The sequence below is a fragment of the Marmota flaviventris genome, chromosome 12 (assembly GCF_047511675.1).
Source record: "Marmota flaviventris isolate mMarFla1 chromosome 12, mMarFla1.hap1, whole genome shotgun sequence".
Classification (NCBI taxonomy): domain Eukaryota; kingdom Metazoa; phylum Chordata; class Mammalia; order Rodentia; family Sciuridae; genus Marmota; species Marmota flaviventris.
The window spans coordinates 74,917,014-74,935,400 of record NC_092509.1 but is presented as its reverse complement, the minus strand read 5'-3'; the positions used below and the strand labels follow the sequence as shown (position 1 = coordinate 74,935,400).

The following is an 18,387-nucleotide window of genomic DNA, read 5'->3' as shown; positions in this document are numbered from 1 at the left end:
AAAGGCGCGCGGAGCTGCAGTGTCTGGCAGAGAATCCCCGGGGAAGCGTCGCGCCCGGGAGGCAGCCTTCACAGCGCAGGTGGACGCGGCCCGCCGAGTCCGCCAACCGCCGCCCCTCCCCCCGCGGGGGGTCCGGAGCTCAAGATGGGAGGCACTGCTCGTGGGCCGGGCCGGAAGGATGCGGGTCCGCCCGGGGCCGGGCTCCCTCCCCAGCAGCGAAGGTAACGGCGCCGCGGGGTAACGGGCTAGGGGTGCCAGAGTGAGCGCTTGGCGCTGGTAGGCGAGGCCGGGGGTCGGGGAGGGTCTGGACTGGTGATCTAGCGAGCCCCCAGCAGGAGGGACGAGGGAAGGGGTCTGATTCCCTCCCTGGACAGGCCCCCTCCCTTCTTTTCCATCAGCGTCCCCCCTCCCGTCCCCAGCCCACCGTGAGTGGGGGAGGGGGCTGGAGCGGAGTTAGAGGAAGAATTACGACCCCTGGGCTGTCTCTGAAACCCTAGATCGGTGATATGGCAAGGAACTCCAGAAACCTGGGACTTTTCGTGGCTTTTCTTTTCTTTCTTTCTTTCTTTTTTTTTTTTAAGCAAAGCTGGGTAGTCTGGGAGCTATACCTTTGAAAGGAGCCCTGTTGCTCAGAGCAGATAACCCAGGGCTGAACTCTTGGGGTTTTGCTATGAGGGGTGCGGTCTAGCTTGGTATTTGAAGGTAACGGACTGTGCGGCGTAAGGCTCTCGCCGGATCCTATTTTAAGATTCTCCACCTTGCGTTGTATTTTACGCCTAAGTGGAGAGAAGCCACCCACCCCACCCCCACCCCCACCCCCACCCCCACCCCCACACCCACACCCACACGCCCTCCGCCGCATTTGCATGGAGCCTTCTTGTGGTTAATTTGCTGTTAGTAGGAAAATCTTCCAAGTGTTTAGCGTCTTTTTCTCAGTAAATGTGGATGCTTTTCCCTGTTTGTCTTATCATGCTAAGGCAAAAGGTCGGTCCCATTCAGACTATTTGGTTTCTGTCCGTGAAGCATTTCTCTGTTAAAAATTAGAAATAATTCTATTAAGAATGAGCATTTTTTAAAAGAACATTTCAAAAACATTTGTACTTTTTTTTTTACCCTTTGTATTTCTTTAATACAGTAATCACATCTAGAACTAATTTTATAAAACAGTTTTTAAGGGTGACTAAAATATTCCAGGATTTTTAAAGGCATTAAAAAAAATTTCCCCCTGCAACAGGGTCATTGTTGTATTATTCATGGTTATATCACATAAAATGATACAGTGAAATGCTCATGTATTTAATTGGAAAATCCATGTTCTTGGTGGCAGATGAAATACATTATTCCAGGGCCATCTTGTGGATTAAATAGATCCTCTCTGTCTTTTGTGTTCCCTTGCAGTCGGGAAGCCACAGTGCTAAAGAACAGAGAAATGATCCTAAATCATTGAGCATTTTGCCTCCCCCATCTACCAGGAAATGAAGTGGGAATAGAGACAAAATTCAGTACATCTTGTAATTTGAAGCACTCCTTTAACTGTCTGCTATAGTATTCACTGTATTTTTCTACTAGTTGGGTAGCTGTAAGCATGTAAGTAAACAAATAAAGAGAAGACGGCTCTAAAAGGCTTTTTATTTCTTGCAATTAGACCCAAAAGTGTGTAAATGAACTGTTCTTTCCATCAACATGTGGTAAACATGCTCAGAGGAGAAGACAGCCCAGCCAGAGATAGAGATTAGAATCCATGTCTCAGGCTGAAAAAACGATCATCTCTGTCACACTTTCTTTCTGGTTTTTAGGATTCCTATACAAACTAGCCTTCATTTTCAAGTAGTAAGTTAATTTATAGTTCCTATTTTTTTTTTTTTTTTTAGCAATACTCACAACAGGTAATCTGAGTTTTGACCATTTTAAAATGTAAATCTAGAAATGCTATTTTTTCTTTAAAAAAAAAAAAGGAAAAGACAATTTGGGATCATTTGTCAAATGCCCCAGTTTTTTATATTCAATGCCAAAATGCAGTGTGGACACTTATTTCTATTAACTGTTTTTTGTAGCAGGTATGAAGCAATTAAGACACTAGGTTTTAGAAAGGTGATTTATATCTTCCTTACTAACAGATCTTATCTATAATCCTTTCAACTAGATTGGGGGATGGTGTCTATGATACCTTCATGATGATAGATGAAACCAAGTGCCCACCCTGTTCTAATGTACTCTGCAATCCTTCTGAGCCGCCTCCACCCAGAAGACTGCATGTAAGTAAAGGACGTAATTCTTTGTGTTCTAATTGTCTTGGAAAAGATAAAGTACTAAATAATACTCAAGGTGTGGTTATGTATCACTGGCAACACAGACTCTTTTGTTGTTGTTTCTTTTGATTTCTTCTGGCTTTGGAAAAACAGTTTCTGCTGTCCAGGTTTAGCTTTTCAAAATCATTTTGATTTGGAGCCCACCTCTTTGAGTTCCTACTCAGATAAATATATGACACTGGGAAAAAGATTTTATTTAGGTGACATTTATTTTAGTAGAGGATAATACAGAGTATCACAAAGGCTCCTTTTAACAAAAACAAGCAAAAGAAATTATCTCAGAATTTGTGGATCTGCAGAATTCTCCCTGCAAGATAAAAATGCAGTCCTAGCTTATTAGTATGCTAAAAAGAACCATTTTATAACTCATAAATTAAACTTGAACAATACAGCTTGTTTTTTGATGCATTTAATCATTTTAGGAACTGTAGACATTAGCTTTTGATGCTGTTTTACAGAAGATAATGATAAAATTTATTCACATTTCCTCAGCATACACAGACCAGTAGGCAGAGCAAGGTTTGAACAAGTTTCAAGACAAGAAGAAACTATCCTTTGACTTAAATTGCACATATCACCTAATGAACATATTGAATACTTGAATTTAATTTGTAACATTTCTCCTTCATGTTTCTGTGTTTAAGACCTGAAAAAAAAATGTTGTGTTATGTCCCCTGCCCCCATCAGAGATTGAACCAAGGGCTTCATACATGGTAAGCAGGCATTGTACCACTGAGCTATATCCAGAGCAATTTTTGTTTTGAGACAAGGTCTCACGAAGTTGCCCTGGGTAGCCTTGAGCCTTTGATCCTCCTGTCTCAGCTTCCTGAGTTGCTGGAATTATAGGCGTGCCTCACTATACCTAATCTGAAATTGTTACTATGTGGCAAAAATTACTTGCATTATTCCTATTCCATTCCAGGTTTTTGCTATTAAAATTAACACTTTCTACCCCTTTCAAGGCTAATAATATTACAAATCATGGGCTAAAATTATTTGGAAGGGTGGTCAACCCATTTCTGGAGTACAGTAGGGTTTCTTTTCGTTCTCTGCAGGGTTCATTTCCATTCTCTGCATTTTCTTTCTTTTTAAAAACTTCCAAGAACCAGAAGAACTATGTCTACTTGTGTTGACCATTAGATTTCATGATGCCAGTACTAGATCATTGTAGGATGCTGATTACAGTTGAGCTGGTGTGTTAACATCTGATTTCAGTTTAACATCAATTCAGGGTTGATCCATGCTGATAACCTTCCAGTAGGTCACTTAAATTATATGTTTCAAAATCAAAATGAATTTTTTATTGCCTAGTGTTCAGAGTAACAATTTTGGGAAGCATAGATTTTTAGATTCTAATGCAATGGTATCTTTACAAATTTTACTAAAAAAAAAAAAAAGTTTGACCTCTTGGTGGCACTTATAGTTCATTATGCTACGACTTTATCCTGAGGTCCTATTGCTCTTTTCACAAAGTCTTTTAGCTTTGTCATTTATTCTAGATGCTCTTACATACTCATTATAAACTAAATCATTGACCTAAAGGTTGTTACTGGGTTAAATTCTATATTGCAGGGATAAAGATAGGGTCAGGAGGTAGGTAAAGGGTAGGTTTTTTAAATCTGGATGAGAAGACTATTCCTCTGAATTATCAACAAGATTTTTAGGACTCAAATAATACAGTAGAAGGTTGTATTTGAAACATCCAAATTCACATTTTATATGTGTATATGAGGCATTCCTAAGAAATAAAGTATGGCCAGGCTTAGTGGCACACATCTTTAATCCCAGCAATTTAGGAGGCTGAGGCAGGAAAAATCACAAGTTTGAGGCAAGCGCACGTAATTTAGCAAGACCCTGTCTCAAAATAACATAAAACAGAGACTGGAGGTGTGGGTGAGTGGTAAAGTAACTGTGGGTTCAATTCCCAATGTGGGAGGATAGAAAAGGAGGGAGGGAAGAAAGAAAAAGAGAGAGAGAGAGAGAGAAAGAAAGAAAACATGGTAAGTCTGGATCTCTGGAAATAATTACATGGTATCAAAATATTTTCTATTATGATTATAACCTTAGACCGGAATTTTTTATAATTATTACATGTTAACATGTGAACACTATAGATTCTCTGAGAACAGTGGAAGGAAGGTTTTATTTATAGCACAGAAGACTTGATATATAATTAATTCAGGCCAGTATTTGAATTATTTACAGGAAAGGAGAGAAAGATAAGGAAAGAACCACTTCCTCTGTTTGGAAAAATTCCTTCCTGGAATTCTGCAGGTTTGCTGGAAATGCAAACCTCTATACTCCATAGCGGACTACACCCTGGGTAGTATGTTCTCTTCTGGAAGCCACACCTTAAGAGAGACATAAAGTACAGCCCATAAAAAGAATGTGAACAGAGTATTAAGGAAACCCAACACATGGCGGGCAAGGTGAGAATAGTTGAAGGAAATGATGAACTTGCAGAAGAATGGTGGGGTCAGGGATACAACAGCCATTTTTAGGTATTCCAAGGGTTCTTACATGAAATTTGGATACTTCTGTATTCTTCCTGAGGGCAAAGTAAGGCTTATTTGCAGAAAGAGATTGAGTCTCCCTTTAAGGTAAAACCATGAGTCAGGAAATCCCAATGACATCCTTCATCTTATGGTAATAGTTCTATGGAAGTTAAACTTCTATTAGATTTCTGTTCTTATTAACTTACTGTGCCTGAGACCCTCTCTTATCACAAACAAATGAAGACCTCCAGAGCCAGCCCAAGGCAAGGGCAGTCTTATATGTAGGCAGAGTAGGTGAAATTTCCAGGGATGGACCCTGGACCACAAATACCTTTCCTACCAGCTTGTCATTGAGGACTGCAGTTCTTAGAGAGGCATTCTTTTGGGTTAAGGCATTGTTTTCCGTTAAAGTTCAAATATCACTGGAGAGGTAGCACATTAAATTGTATAGCAAGTTGAAAGCAGGCTTTGTGCTAGGGAGAAAGTGGGTGAGATGTTTCGTGAGGAGGCCTGTTGAGTGGGCCCACATTGGGCAGAAGCTGTATTTAGATGCTTAGTGGAGGGAGACTGAGATTGAGGAAGCCACCACAGAGAAATCATTAGGGAATAGGAGAGAGTGTAGGAATTTAAACCTTATTATATTGAGAATTTTGCCTAATCATAACTAGTATTTTGAACATGCTTTCCAGTTTGTGAGGGTCTTTCACATGTATTATTGATTATAGTTTGATCCACACAACATCCTGCAATTAGGTATTATTATTCATGTTATATAGATAAAAAAAAAAAAAGATGAAGAACAAATAACCTGTCCAGAGACCTACAGCTTTTAAGTACTATAGCCAGTACCCAAACCTGGGTCTTCTAACTTCATTCTTTAGAATGTGTTCCAAAAGCTATAGCAGTAAATATTTAGGTACATTAAAATTAGGTAGTAAAAATTTTAAGGAAAACAGGCAAAGATGGTGTGCAGATGTTCATTTTCTGTTATGTAAATCTAACTTGAACCAAATAACTATAATTCTTTCCTCATTCAGCCAAATTTATTCCCTAATACATAGTAGTTCTGTAAGGAAAAAAAAAATCTGTTTTTTAGCATAGGTGCTAAGTTGTAAACTCTGAGTGTTCCAGTGAATACTGGATGGGTGACTGTGAACCACTTCTGTTTTTTCATCCCTACAAACAGGAATAGTTGTTTGACATAATTATTGATAAAAAGGATGTTGCATTGCATTTGTCTTAGCAGGTTATTGGGACTGTGTCTACAGGCCTATTTGTTTTCTCTTCTATTTTAGTATCAGAAAAACCACAGCGTGCCCATATCTGGCCTCTTTAAAGCTAAATGCCAAATTGTGGCCATAATCAAACTGGTTGCTTCAGTTTTGTTTTAAGATTTTATGATAGTTCATGTAACTCTTAAGTACTCTATAAATATTGAAATTGATTAAATTATTTTTAAAGGACCAGGAAGGGACTAAGTCCTGCTTTTATAACTAGATCAGGGGCTATTTGACATATGCCAACACTGAAAATTTTTATCCTTTTTTGTTATTTGGGTTTTCATTTTTGTATCATTTCTTTTTTTAGTTTTGGTAATATATAACTTTTGGTTTACTTAGGTTAAGTTAAAATTCAAATTTTTTAAATGTTTGATTACTTTTTAACTTATATTTTTGGAGATTTTTAACAAGTTTAGAGCTTTTCTGGAATTTTTGTCTTTGATACTGGAGGTCCCCTGAAATAGTCAGATTAGGGTCCATTGGAAAAAAACAGACGTTCTTTTAAGTATGGAACACTTTTTTTTTTTTTAACAATAGATTTTTTTCTTTATTCTTAGCTCATTAATGTATCTGAACAATTTTGTTTTTTCCCTTAAATATTTATATTTAAGGTATACATCATGATTTTTGTTGTTGTTGTTGATAATTGGATGTTGGGGATTAAACCCATGGGTGCTTAACCACTAAGCCATATCCCCAACCCTTTTTCTTTTATTTTTTAGTTTGAGACAGAGTCCTATTAAATTGTTTGGGCTTTGTTAAGTTCCTGAGGCTGACCTTGAACTTGAGATTTTCCTGCCTCAGCCTTTGAAGTCTCTGGGATTACAGGCATGAGCCTCCACATCCAACTAGGATAAGAAATGGTTATGCTCTCAAGCCAGTTAGCACATTCATCAGCTCACAGTTACCCTTTTTATCTAACTATTAATTATTTTTAGGTGTTTGGCTATTTTTGCTTTTGCTTTTGTTTTCCTTAGTCATATTTCAAAGAATCTTGTTTCAATTCACAGAATCCTATTTTAATTCAGAGAAATAAGTAGAACTTTTTTCTCTGGGATACTGTTCCTTCCAAGAAAAGTGTAAGCAAATTGAGGTAAAAGAGTAGCACTCCTTTATCTCAGAGGCACTTGGAAAAAGCTCTTCAGGGGCCTCGGATTCTTGGTTATTTATCAGCTACATTGAAAGTTGGCCCAGATGGTTTCAAGAGTTAGAATTTCCATGACTTCATGTGCTGTTAGAAGGCTGCAGTAATGTATTTGAGGACCTGGGGGTTGATGAGGAGGCTAGGTCAGAACCATAAAGATACTTGAAATAATTAGTACATAATGTTAAACAGTATATATAATCAAGAGCGAATCATGTGGTGTAGGCTGCAGTTAAATCATGAAGTTAATTATTATGGGCTTGAAGTAGTTCTAAGTGAAAGAGAGTGGACTTAAATTGGGTCTGAAGGAGTAGAGGATGAGAGTGAATGGGGGGAGGGATGAAAAGATTCTCAGGATAAGACAGACCTATGAGAAAGAACCTAGCATGCCAAGGGATGGGAAGACAATCATCCTGCCTTGAGCAGGATTAGGGTGGACTTAATCTTCAGGAAGTCAGGATTAATTAGGAGACCCTTGCTTTGCTCATTGTATCCTTTTTGTGTCATTTTAACCTTAAAACTAACACAACTGAACATATTTTGATGTTCTTAGGTTGGAGGGAAGGTCCCTTCCTCTTACTAGTATCTGTAACATTGTATTCATTTTCTCATTTACAGATCACTACTGAGCATTTAACAAGAGAGCATTCTCAGCACTTTATGAATGGAGGTGAGATAAAAGTAGAACAGCTGTTTCAAGAATTTGGTAGCAGCAAATCTGGCACTCTTCAGTCAGATGGCATCACCAACTCTGAAAAATGCTCTCCAATTGTTTCTCAAGGGAAAAGTTCAGATAGCTTAAATATAATTAAATCTAACAGTTCATCCAAAGCACCCAAAGTGGTACCTCTGACCCCTGAGCAAGCGCTGAAGCAGTACAAACATCACCTCACTGCTTATGAGAAGCTGGAAATCATCAATTACCCAGAAATTTATTTTGTTGGTCCAAATGCCAAGAAAAGACATGGAGTTGTTGGTGGTCCCAATAATGGGGGATATGATGATGCCGATGGGGCCTATATTCATGTCCCTCGAGACCATCTAGCTTATCGGTATGAAGTGCTGAAAATTATTGGCAAGGGGAGTTTTGGGCAAGTAGCTCGGGTCTATGATCACAAACTTCGACAGTATGTGGCCCTGAAAATGGTGCGCAATGAAAAGCGCTTTCATCGTCAAGCAGCTGAGGAGATCCGGATTTTAGAGCATCTTAAAAAACAGGATAAAACTGGTAGCATGAATGTTATCCACATGTTGGAAAGTTTCACGTTCCGGAACCATGTTTGCATGGCCTTTGAATTGCTGAGCATAGACCTTTATGAGCTAATTAAAAAAAATAAATTTCAAGGCTTTAGTGTCCAGTTGGTACGCAAATTTGCCCAATCTATCTTGCAGTCCTTGGATGCTCTTCACAAAAATAAGATCATTCACTGCGATCTGAAACCAGAAAACATTCTTCTGAAACACCACGGGCGCAGTGCAACTAAAGTCATTGACTTTGGGTCCAGTTGTTTTGAGTACCAGAAACTTTATACATATATCCAGTCTCGTTTCTACAGAGCTCCAGAGATCATCTTAGGGTGCCGCTACAGCACACCTATTGACATATGGAGTTTTGGCTGCATCCTTGCAGAACTTTTAACAGGACAGCCTCTGTTCCCTGGAGAGGATGAAGGAGATCAGTTGGCTTGCATGATGGAGCTTCTAGGAATGCCACCACCAAAACTTTTAGAGCAATCCAAACGTGCCAAGTACTTTATTAACTCTAAGGGCCTACCTCGCTACTGCTCTGTGACTACTCAGGCAGATGGGAGGGTTGTACTTGTGGGGGGTCGCTCACGTAGGGGTAAAAAGCGGGGTCCCCCAGGCAGCAGAGACTGGGGGACAGCACTGAAAGGGTGTGATGACTACTTGTTTATAGAATTCCTGAAAAGATGTCTTCATTGGGACCCCTCTGCCCGCCTGACCCCAGCTCAAGCATTAAGACACCCTTGGATTAGCAAGTCTGTGCCCAGACCTCTCACCATTGAAAAGGTGTCAGGGAAACGAGTAGTTAATCCTACGAATGCTTTCCAGGGACTGGGTTCCAAGCTGCCTCCAGTTGTTGGAATTGCCAGTAAGCTTAAAGCTAACTTAATGTCAGAAACCAGTGGTGGTATACCTCTGTGCAGCGTATTGCCAAAACTGATTAGCTAACGGACAGTTCAGAGATGCATATGTATGTATTTTAATACTTTGCAAACCTGCAAATGGAAAACAATGCAAGCCCATTGGTGGATATGTTTTTGTTAGACTAGACTTCTTTTTTTTAACAAGACAAAACATTTTTATATGCCTATAAAAGAACTCTTCAAGGGCTAATTACCTAACCAGCTTGTATTGGCCATCTGGAATATACATTAAATGACTTTTTATAGGTCAATGCATCTTTCTTATTATCATCAGATGTACTTCAACCTGTATATATTCTATTGGTTTGAATCTCTTTCTTCCAAGATGGATGGGATACCAAAAATATATGCTCACTACTCCTCTCCTATCTCCCTCAGTATCCATTTTGGAGGGGTAATTTGGGAAGTTGTGGTAGTTGTAGATGAGAGATGCAAAGCTAGATCTCTTGCTCCGGCAGGCCATTCTGTGGGCTTATTCTAAGTGAAGGGGCTCACAGCAGAATATGAGGTGAGGGAGCACCTCAAAGCTATTGGTCACCTGTACAATTGGTGTCGTTTTTCACTTCCCATTATGCACAGTATTTTTTTATTTATGTTATTATTGCTATTATTTTGCCTCATCTTTGTTCCTGAACACTGAAAGCATCTTACAGACGTCTCACCACCTTACCAAAAAACCTTGTACGTTACTGCTGGGGTTTGAATAAGTCTTCCCTAAAGGCCTGTGTATTGTATTGAAGGCTTGGTCCCGGCCCTCGGTTCTCTTGGGAGGTAGTAGAACCTATAAGAAGTGGGTCCTGGTGGAAGTTTTTCAAGTCTACTGGGCATTTGACCTTGAAGGGAACTGTGGGACCCTCGTTTCTTTCTCTTCCTCTTTGATTCTCAGGCATTAGATGAACGGCTTTGCTCTGCCACCACAATGTTATTCCCACCAGAATGGCCACTGCAGACCCAAAGCAATGAGGCCAATTGGTCATGGAGTGGAACCTTCAAACTGTGAGCCAAAATAAACCTTTTCTCTTTATAAAAATTGATTTATCTCAGGTATTTGTTATAGTAATAGAAAGCTGACTCACACAGGGGCCCATTTTAAAGCCAAGTCATATACATTATTTCTCCTCCATCTCCAAGGAAGATAAAGCAACTTATTTGCCCCCAGCTACCTCCAAATGTTAAAGGTAGAATCAGCATGAAAACTGCAGTTTCCTAACTCCTTGGTCATCCGTGGACTAGCTGCTTGCTGGATTTTTGTGGATTCCTGTCCTTGTGAAACAGACCTCTGTTAGGTAAACTCGCTACAGTTTAATAAATGTTTTCCTTCTCTCTTTCCAGCTACTTATCACCTTAATATGCCACATTTTTCCACTTTAATTTTGAGTTAGGCACCTTCCTAGATTTTGAGCAGACTTCAGTTATATGATGAAAATTGTTTAAAAAATCCAGAAACTTGTGATAATGCAGTTTCCCCTTTGTTTTTCCTAATTGCATATTCAACAGGCTTTCTTTTTCTCTGCTAAGATTGAAAGTTAAACAGTGAAGGCTGGTAATACAACTAATTGCTGGCCAAATGGCTTACTGGACCTGGAGAGCTTGTTGGGAGGTTCTAGCAGAGGAGCACAGCTACTCATATACCCTTGACTGAATAACGGTCTTCCTCTATCGGGAACTTTGTCCTCTTTGACCGAGCACACAGCTTTGGGAGGGATGCTTGTGGAGCAGTGAGGGAGGAAGAGGACATCTGCCTAGCTAGCCAGATCAGCTGAATCAACCCCAGCGATCTGTGGAGTGACAGATTTTGCAGCCAGATCACCCTCAAATCCCCGAATGGCTTCCTGGAAAGGTGGAGAACTAAATAACTCACTCAGTGCTGCTGTTTATTTTTATTTTTTCTATTCATTCCTCTACTTCTGTGCTCCTCAAGAATGAAAGTATCTCCAAGTTCTGTCCTCAGTGTGTGTTCTTAGAGCATAACAGTTCTCAGAATGACCTCATTCAGTTTTTATTCTAGAATCTAGTATCTGCAAACTCCATAAGATTGGAAGGAGGCTTCTTTATTGGATGAAACAGTCACAGAGGGGAAGAAAAATAGCTATGGACATATTATTTAAGGAACTTTGACCTTAGCCACATTATTCCTGGCTGCTTCAATGCAGATGTGGACAGTGAGAACAGAGACCTCAGCCTCTTCCAAAGGAGGAAGTCTTGATACTTTTGGTGACTGAAGAGCTGGATTATTTAAAAACCTTAATGATCATATTTACTCCTGGTTTACAGAAGGCAAAGGAATAGACAACTCCTTTAGAGCCTTCTAACTTCTGCTGAATTCTCTAACTTGCTGGAGAAGTTGGAGAGTCTCCCTCATTATCTAGGCAGAGCATATGTTGAGGTTGTTTTGCTCGGTGTTATCAGAGTGGGAGACCTGCTCTCAAAAATGGTTAAAAGGATTGCTGCCCCAAATGACGCACAGTAGATTTCTGTGTTGGAGTTTCTGTGAGCAATCTCCATGGTTAGCCAGTGCTGCACCTGAACTTGGGAGAGAAAGGAGCCTCTAGCTGAGACTGGCATGTGCTCCATTCTCTGTAGTGAATGGACTGTGAGGTCACTGAGACTGAGCTGAGGTGAAAGGATGCAGACAGCCTATGACACTGTAGAGAAATTCTAAAAGATCTGGAAAGGTGAATGTATGTGCTTTGGCTTAAATTTGGCAACCAGGAGAGTGATGCAGAGCAGAGTCATTCAAGTTGGCATGCCTGCCTTCTGCGGGTGGGTTCAAGTTTGGGGAGAGTGGGCTGTTTTAAAATTTGGTGCTGGCTGTGTAGATAGATTTGAGAAGATTTACGGGTGTGTTAAGTTCAGAACAAGTTGTGGTTTTAGAGGCTGTCACCCTGTGCCCTCTTTTAAATGTTCACTTGAATCTCTGCTCAGCCCTAGCAGTGACTGACTGAATTGGACCAAAGTTCATGCCGACATTCATGCTGTGGCTTACAGTGAGCGACTAGATTGTTCTTTAGTTGCTATTGTTCTAGCCATGTCAGTTAAACAGATCAAGTGGGTTGACTTACTGATTTCCAAAATGGCAAAATCAACTGAATTTACAAATTGTTGTTAACATAGTAGAAAAGTTAGATTAGAATTTTTGTTTTATTTCATTTTTAAAGTAATTTTTTTTTTCTTTCAACCTGGGGACTTGGCTAATCCAGTTAATACCTGCTCATATTATTACACTGTATTCCATCTTCTACCCCCAGTGATTCATCTGTTCATTCATGTGCTTTCATGATCTCTTCTTTCAGAATGGACAGGCCTATGTTCTTATGATATTCTGAATTAACAAATTTTTTCCTTTTTTTTTTTTTTTGTGGTACTGGGGATTGATCCCACAGCTTGGCACATTCTAGGGATGCACTCTGCTGCTCTTACCAAGCAGCAGAAGGGTGCCTGTTGATAATGTGCAGATCATGAAAGCTCATTTCCTTCATGTACAAGGAGCATGCTCACGTCTTCTTTAAGTTGACCTGTACAATCTTTTATATCTTTCTTTTTGGGGAAAGTTTATCAACTAAGGGTTACATGAGGCCACTTTCTTCTGGTCCAACAGCAGACACAATTACCTTGGAAACAATGAAAAGAAAAATGCAGCCATAACCTGTGATGAAGGATTCTGCTTCTGTCCCACAGGGGTTCTGTGAAAGAGGAAAGTCTAGGCAAGACCTTCTTTCCAAGAAGAAATTGACTTAGACCATATTTGCATACTTTCTTCTTAGGTGTCAAAGGGTGTTTGGGGTAAACAGGGTAACTGGCTAATGCAGCATGTTAGTTTTTATGATATTTAATCTGTTAAGAATGGGCTTTATTGCATGGTCAGAAACCAGAAAATTAAATACAAATTTCAACCATGAAACAGTTTCATTCTGTAGCAACTGGTTATGTTAAAATACCTTTGATTTTGTCTAATTCCCAGCTAGACATAATTAAAGTTAAATGCTAAATTTTAGGTAGCAGCTGATAAATGGTTGTAAGCTTTCCAGACAGAGCACTCCTATTGTTTTAATGAATCATGGAAAACTTTGTCATTTATTTTTAATTCTTTCTTTTGCATCTATTATTTGATGTCATCAGCATGAGCATGGAAGTTGGAAAGGTGACAATGATTGTTCTAGACAGCCTCCATATGCTTTTTCTCATCTGTGAATTAAGGATAAGTACTTATCCTTGAACTAGGCAGGATTGCCAGCAAATGTCTTCCTCTGCCTCTTCAGAATCACTGGACATGATGCATCTATATACACTGCCTATACATAGAGCAACTGCAGACAGCTGTGATATCAAAACTGGAGCCCACACAAATAAGTGAGAAAAGGCCAGGGCTTGGCAAGTCGAGGAAGAATTGTCCTCTGCCAGATATCAACCTCCTAATTTTAAATAATGTTTTCATTATCCTTATTTCATCATGTCCCTCTTTCGATTTCAATCTATACTTCCTGAAGCCCAAGAATTTAAAAGAACTTCTGGGCTTGATGAAGGGTAACCCTTTCCAAGTGTCTGTTGAATTAGGCCTGCTGATTTTAATGAGAAAATTTTTTGAGTATCACAGTAAACCCATCCATGTAAGGACTAAAAGCTCGCTGGTTCCTGAGATCCATAACTCCTGAGATAAACCAGAGCCACAAATATATTGTCTAGACTTTGACAGAGCTGGATATACTTCTTAATATAGCTCACCCACTGCTAAGTTGAGCCAAAGCTCTGATATTTTTCTATAACAGGAGAAGCATGCCTGACGAGAGACTAGAAAGATTCTTACCTCCTCTGCCACCACACAAATAGACACAAATAGAGAAAGCAGAGCCCCAGATAAGGCCAAATGGTGTTCTGTGGCTATTTTAGCTCAGAATGTCAGCCTCCAAACCATTAGGTTTAAGTCATTTTGGTGTCATGGGATTCTATCATTGTTCATTTGAGCCTGCTGACACGCTTCCTCTGGAAAGTGCAGCTTAGCATGGATGAGTCAGTGTTTTGTTTTGTTTCTTATTATTATTTTGGGATGTTTGTTTTTGAAAAATATATAAAGGAATTGTTTTGAGAATTTTTTTAGTATCTTGTGATTGCTTCACAGCCAAGGCATAGAGCCATTTCAGCAGGACCTGAGTGCCACACGCTGAAGCCACCCTGTCCCTGAAGCAGGGTGAGAACCAGTCACTCTGGATTATTTGGGCTGTGCTGCAGGTACAGACTCTCTGACTTGATGGGATGATAAAGAAAGAACAGTGCTCAACAAAGGCAGTGCTGGGGTAGGGCAGGGAGCAGAGGAGAAGCAGTCTTGCCAGGACTAGGCCAGTGCTCCTCTAAATGGCCAGAGCTGCTGTCACCCGGCTGGTTTGCGAGCTGTGGCATTGCTGAGGACAGGAAACTGAGGAAATGTGTAGAATTCAGGGATGAACACCTTCTTGGGAACCCTGCTGTTAGCAGTCCCATCAGGAAGCCTCACATGGACCCTCTGGGGTCCAAACTTAGTTTAGGGATAAAGCCTCACAGACAGCTTCCCAGAGTACAGTTTATTTGGGAAGTTTAAGTGTTTTTTAAGGCCCCTGCCTTGGCCTGTGGTAGAACTGAGTAAATGGAAGGAGAGAGGGAACAATGTGCTTAGGGGCCTTTGGGCTTCTCTGCTCCAGCCTCTTCTGATCTGGCCCTGGGCCATTATTGCCCTGGCAACAGGAGCTAATTGGACACTGAACTCAGGGACTGCCTTCTGCCATCCTTGAATTGCCCCCCAGGTTCTTGAACAGACTTTCTGCCTTACAGGAGCTTGGCCAAAGCTAGAGATGGGCCTTCACATATTCACAGGAAGCAACTGCATGTTGGGTAAACTGACTGCTGCTGGTGGGACTATAAGGCAGGCAGAACTTAAAAGAATATCTAGCCCTCAATACAGATGTTAAAATTAACCCATGATCAAGTACACAGCACTGCCATGACATTTTATGCCATTTAAGACAAAAAACTATCAGGTTAAAAAAAGGCAGTGAAAAGTGCAGTGAGGGCTACAGGAAGGAATTTGTCAGTCCAAAGGCAAAAATCATGAAGTGACTGCAGCCAGACCATGCTGATACTGACTAAAGACCAAACTTGACCTTACCATAGCATGGGCACAGTTTGACAGGTTGGCTTTGTTTTGCAGAGGTCACCTGGCCTACCTTTGCATCTTTGCTGCTGGTGAACTGATGCGGAACAGATCCAGGACACCCAGTCTGAACACTGCAGAGGGCGGAGCCCTGGCCCAAGCCCAATTTACCTCTGCTCTTCTTGAAGCAAATTCATACGTGCCTGTTGACGCGTTTATTCTTTCAACAGTGACTTATGGAGCATGTTTTATGTGCCAAGGGAGTACTCCGGTGGTGTTTTTGAAGGTCAGGGAGCATGGACAGCATTGTAGACCACAGGTTCAGAATTTAACAAAAGCTGGGCAATGGGTTTAGGGGAAATTGCCAAGAAGTGACCTACAGGCTGTTCTGATTTTAAAATTTGTATAAATCTGCAAGTAAGTCGGGTGGAAAAGGGGGATGGTTTCGAGAGAATGTTCTGAGTGTGCAGTACAGTCCGGGTTGGGTTCTGAGCTGAAGGGGGAGGAAGATGGCAGGACTGAGAGGTGAGGAAGACATGCCATCCTCTGCTTGGCTCCACTCCCTGTTGCTGACCTTGGAGGAGAGATGAGCTTCCCCTGAGGTTTCTCTCACCTGGATTTCAGAGCAGGGGTTTGACCCTTGCTGCTCCCTCACCAAACTGATTCTGACTTCAATTAGCCATTGAAAGCAACCAATAAAGAGGAATTAACAGTAGAATCTGGCTCCCATGCCCCGTCCCCCATTTGCCTCAACATCTAGCTCGCTGCTTTGCTGTTTTCTCTGGTTGCCAAATCAACACTGCTCATTTCTTTTCTTTCTTTTTTATTTTTATTTTTTAGTTATACATGGACACAATATTTCTATTTTGTTTATTTTTATGTGGTGCTTAGGATCAAACCAGTGACTTACATGTGGGAGGCAAGTGCTCTGCCACTGAGCCACAACCTCAGCCCCTCAACATTGTTCATTTCCGTCCATCAGCACAACTGGTCAGAGCCCAAGACTGAAGTGAATACATGGAACTGGCTGAGAAACTGCATCCTGAGACATTTTCCTACAGTTTTTGAGCAGATGTCCCACATTGTCTTGGTTCCAGTTCCTTCTCATTAAACCCCTTTCATTCAAGAGCCCCTTTCTTCTTAGAACCTAAAGTCATTGTGTGCTTTAAAACACCAGAGAGATGTCCAGGCAAAGTTGCCTGAGTGACAGGCAGGAGGCTTCCGAGTTCTTTGGGGACTGAGAGGAGAAGCAGATCACAGGTGCTTCCTTTCGGTCCAGCTAAAATAGCAAGGGTCAGGTGCTTCTGTGGTGGGTCTTCCTGCAGGAACAACTGTTTCCCAACTACTGTGTCACATCACCCCTCCTGCCCCTTCCAAGCTCAACCTGGCCGGAGGCAGCTGCATTTCAAAGACAGTAATGCCTCTGTTCTTTATTTATTCCTGGCTTTAAATCTGCTCCATCCAGAGGAGGATGAAGGGAAGGCAGCATTAGCTGGAAAAGCCATGCGGGGACTGCAGGACACAAGGCAGAGCCTTCCCAGGCCAGAGTTGCAGCTTATCAAGTCAGAAACCTGTTGGGAATCAACGGCAGCCTGGAGGTGGTCTTTCCCTTAACCCTTGAACTGCACTTCTCCAGTGGCTCCCCCAGGGCATTAAGCCCCACCTCCCTCCTTTTTCTCTCTGCCTCCCTTTCATTTTTCAATTAATGCCCAGTGCCTTCTCTGTGCCTATTGCTGTGCTGGATCCATTCAGATATGAACATACATGTACTTGCTCTCTGGAGACTCAAAATTTACTGGGATGTCAAACTGGTAAAGAATTGAGACACGTACAATGGAGACTGTGAATGAATGATGACCAAACTCTTCCCACTGAAAAAAGACACTAAGAGTCAAATTGGGGACACCGAATACCCTTGTCCCTTTGGTTCACAGCAGAGACAAGGACTGGAGCTGGTTCTCCATGCTTCTATCACCATGGCCTCACCCCCCATTTCCAGTAGCCCCTCTTTCCCTGCCCCTCAGTCAACTCCCCAAAGCTGCCCAAATGGGCTTATTTTTACCTACTGGGATGGGAAAGGGGCAAAGGCTGAGGCTGGGGCAGTCGAGAGTGGCGCCAGCTAGGGCTTAAATATAATGAGAAAGCCCCTTCCTGCCAACTCTGCCTGAGGAGAACCCAGTAGGAAATAAATAGCACTGTGTGCCCTGCTTGGACTCCAGGCCCCCATATGTCTGCCTGGCTGCAAGCCAGTCACAGGAGCTGGTTAAAAAGAGACCTTGGGTAATCTCCCAGCTCAGTTGTCTCTTCTGGCATGAGAAGCCACGAAGGTGCCAGCCTTTCTTTATGGGGCCTGAGTGGACAGGGAGGCACAGGGGGAAGGGGCAATTCAGGCCAGGGAGGGAGTCGGCCAGTGAGACTTTGCCCCAGGCAAAACTATCAGTCCTCAGCTGCTGGCACTGGAGAAGGGTGATAACACTGGAGAGGGCAGAGAAGTTGAGAAAGAAGAAGCCTGGCGAAAGTTCCACTGGCAATCTTAGTTTGGCCAAGGTCTTGTTTCCTACACACCCCCACCTGCACGTAGGAACCCATGTGGCACACACACACACGGTGTATCTTTTCTCTTCCAGTTTTGTCCCCTTGCATTCCCTCCTACTCCCAAACTGCCCTTTCCTGGGACTTGGGCCCTGCTTCTTTCTAGGCCTCAGTTTCCCCTTAGGCAGCATGTTTCCAATCTGTGCTCAGGGCCTTTTGGCAATCTAGGACAGTTCACAGCAAGAGGCTCCTGGGAAAAGAGCGTTCACTCTGGAAATGATCTTTTTACTGAAGTCACAGAACTAGGTTAAGTGATTCAGCAAGCCCAAGACCTCCTT

The 18,387-nt window shown here is 41.6% G+C and overlaps 1 protein-coding gene and 1 long non-coding RNA gene across 5 annotated transcripts; both read left to right on the top strand.

The window, feature by feature from the left end:
- Dyrk3 (dual specificity tyrosine phosphorylation regulated kinase 3) lies at window positions 1–10,428 on the top strand. Of its 3 annotated transcripts, XM_071600127.1 has the most exons (4): window positions 166–221; window positions 1,399–1,587; window positions 2,144–2,255; window positions 7,847–10,428. In XM_071600127.1, the coding sequence occupies exons 3-4, from the start codon at window positions 2,172–2,174 to the stop codon at window positions 9,419–9,421; spliced, it is 1,659 nt and encodes a 552-aa protein (XP_071456228.1). In that variant the 5' UTR covers window positions 166–221; window positions 1,399–1,587; window positions 2,144–2,171; the 3' UTR covers window positions 9,422–10,428. The 3 variants fall into 3 exon arrangements, with proteins under 3 accessions (XP_027790614.1, XP_071456228.1, XP_071456229.1); XM_027934813.2 differs by lacking the exon at window positions 1,399–1,587 and having other exon boundaries at window positions 1–221; XM_071600128.1 differs by lacking the exons at window positions 166–221; window positions 1,399–1,587 and adding an exon at window positions 226–276.
- Window positions 10,429–11,525: 1,097 nt separating this feature from the next.
- Window positions 11,526–16,235, top strand: LOC114092227 (uncharacterized). 2 transcript variants are annotated; one of them, XR_003582652.2, is made up of 3 exons: window positions 11,526–12,071; window positions 14,513–14,622; window positions 15,575–16,235. It is a non-coding gene; the product is annotated as an uncharacterized lncRNA (long non-coding RNA). The 2 variants fall into 2 exon arrangements; XR_003582653.2 differs by lacking the exon at window positions 14,513–14,622.
- The last annotated feature ends 2,152 nt before the right edge of the window (window positions 16,236–18,387 follow it).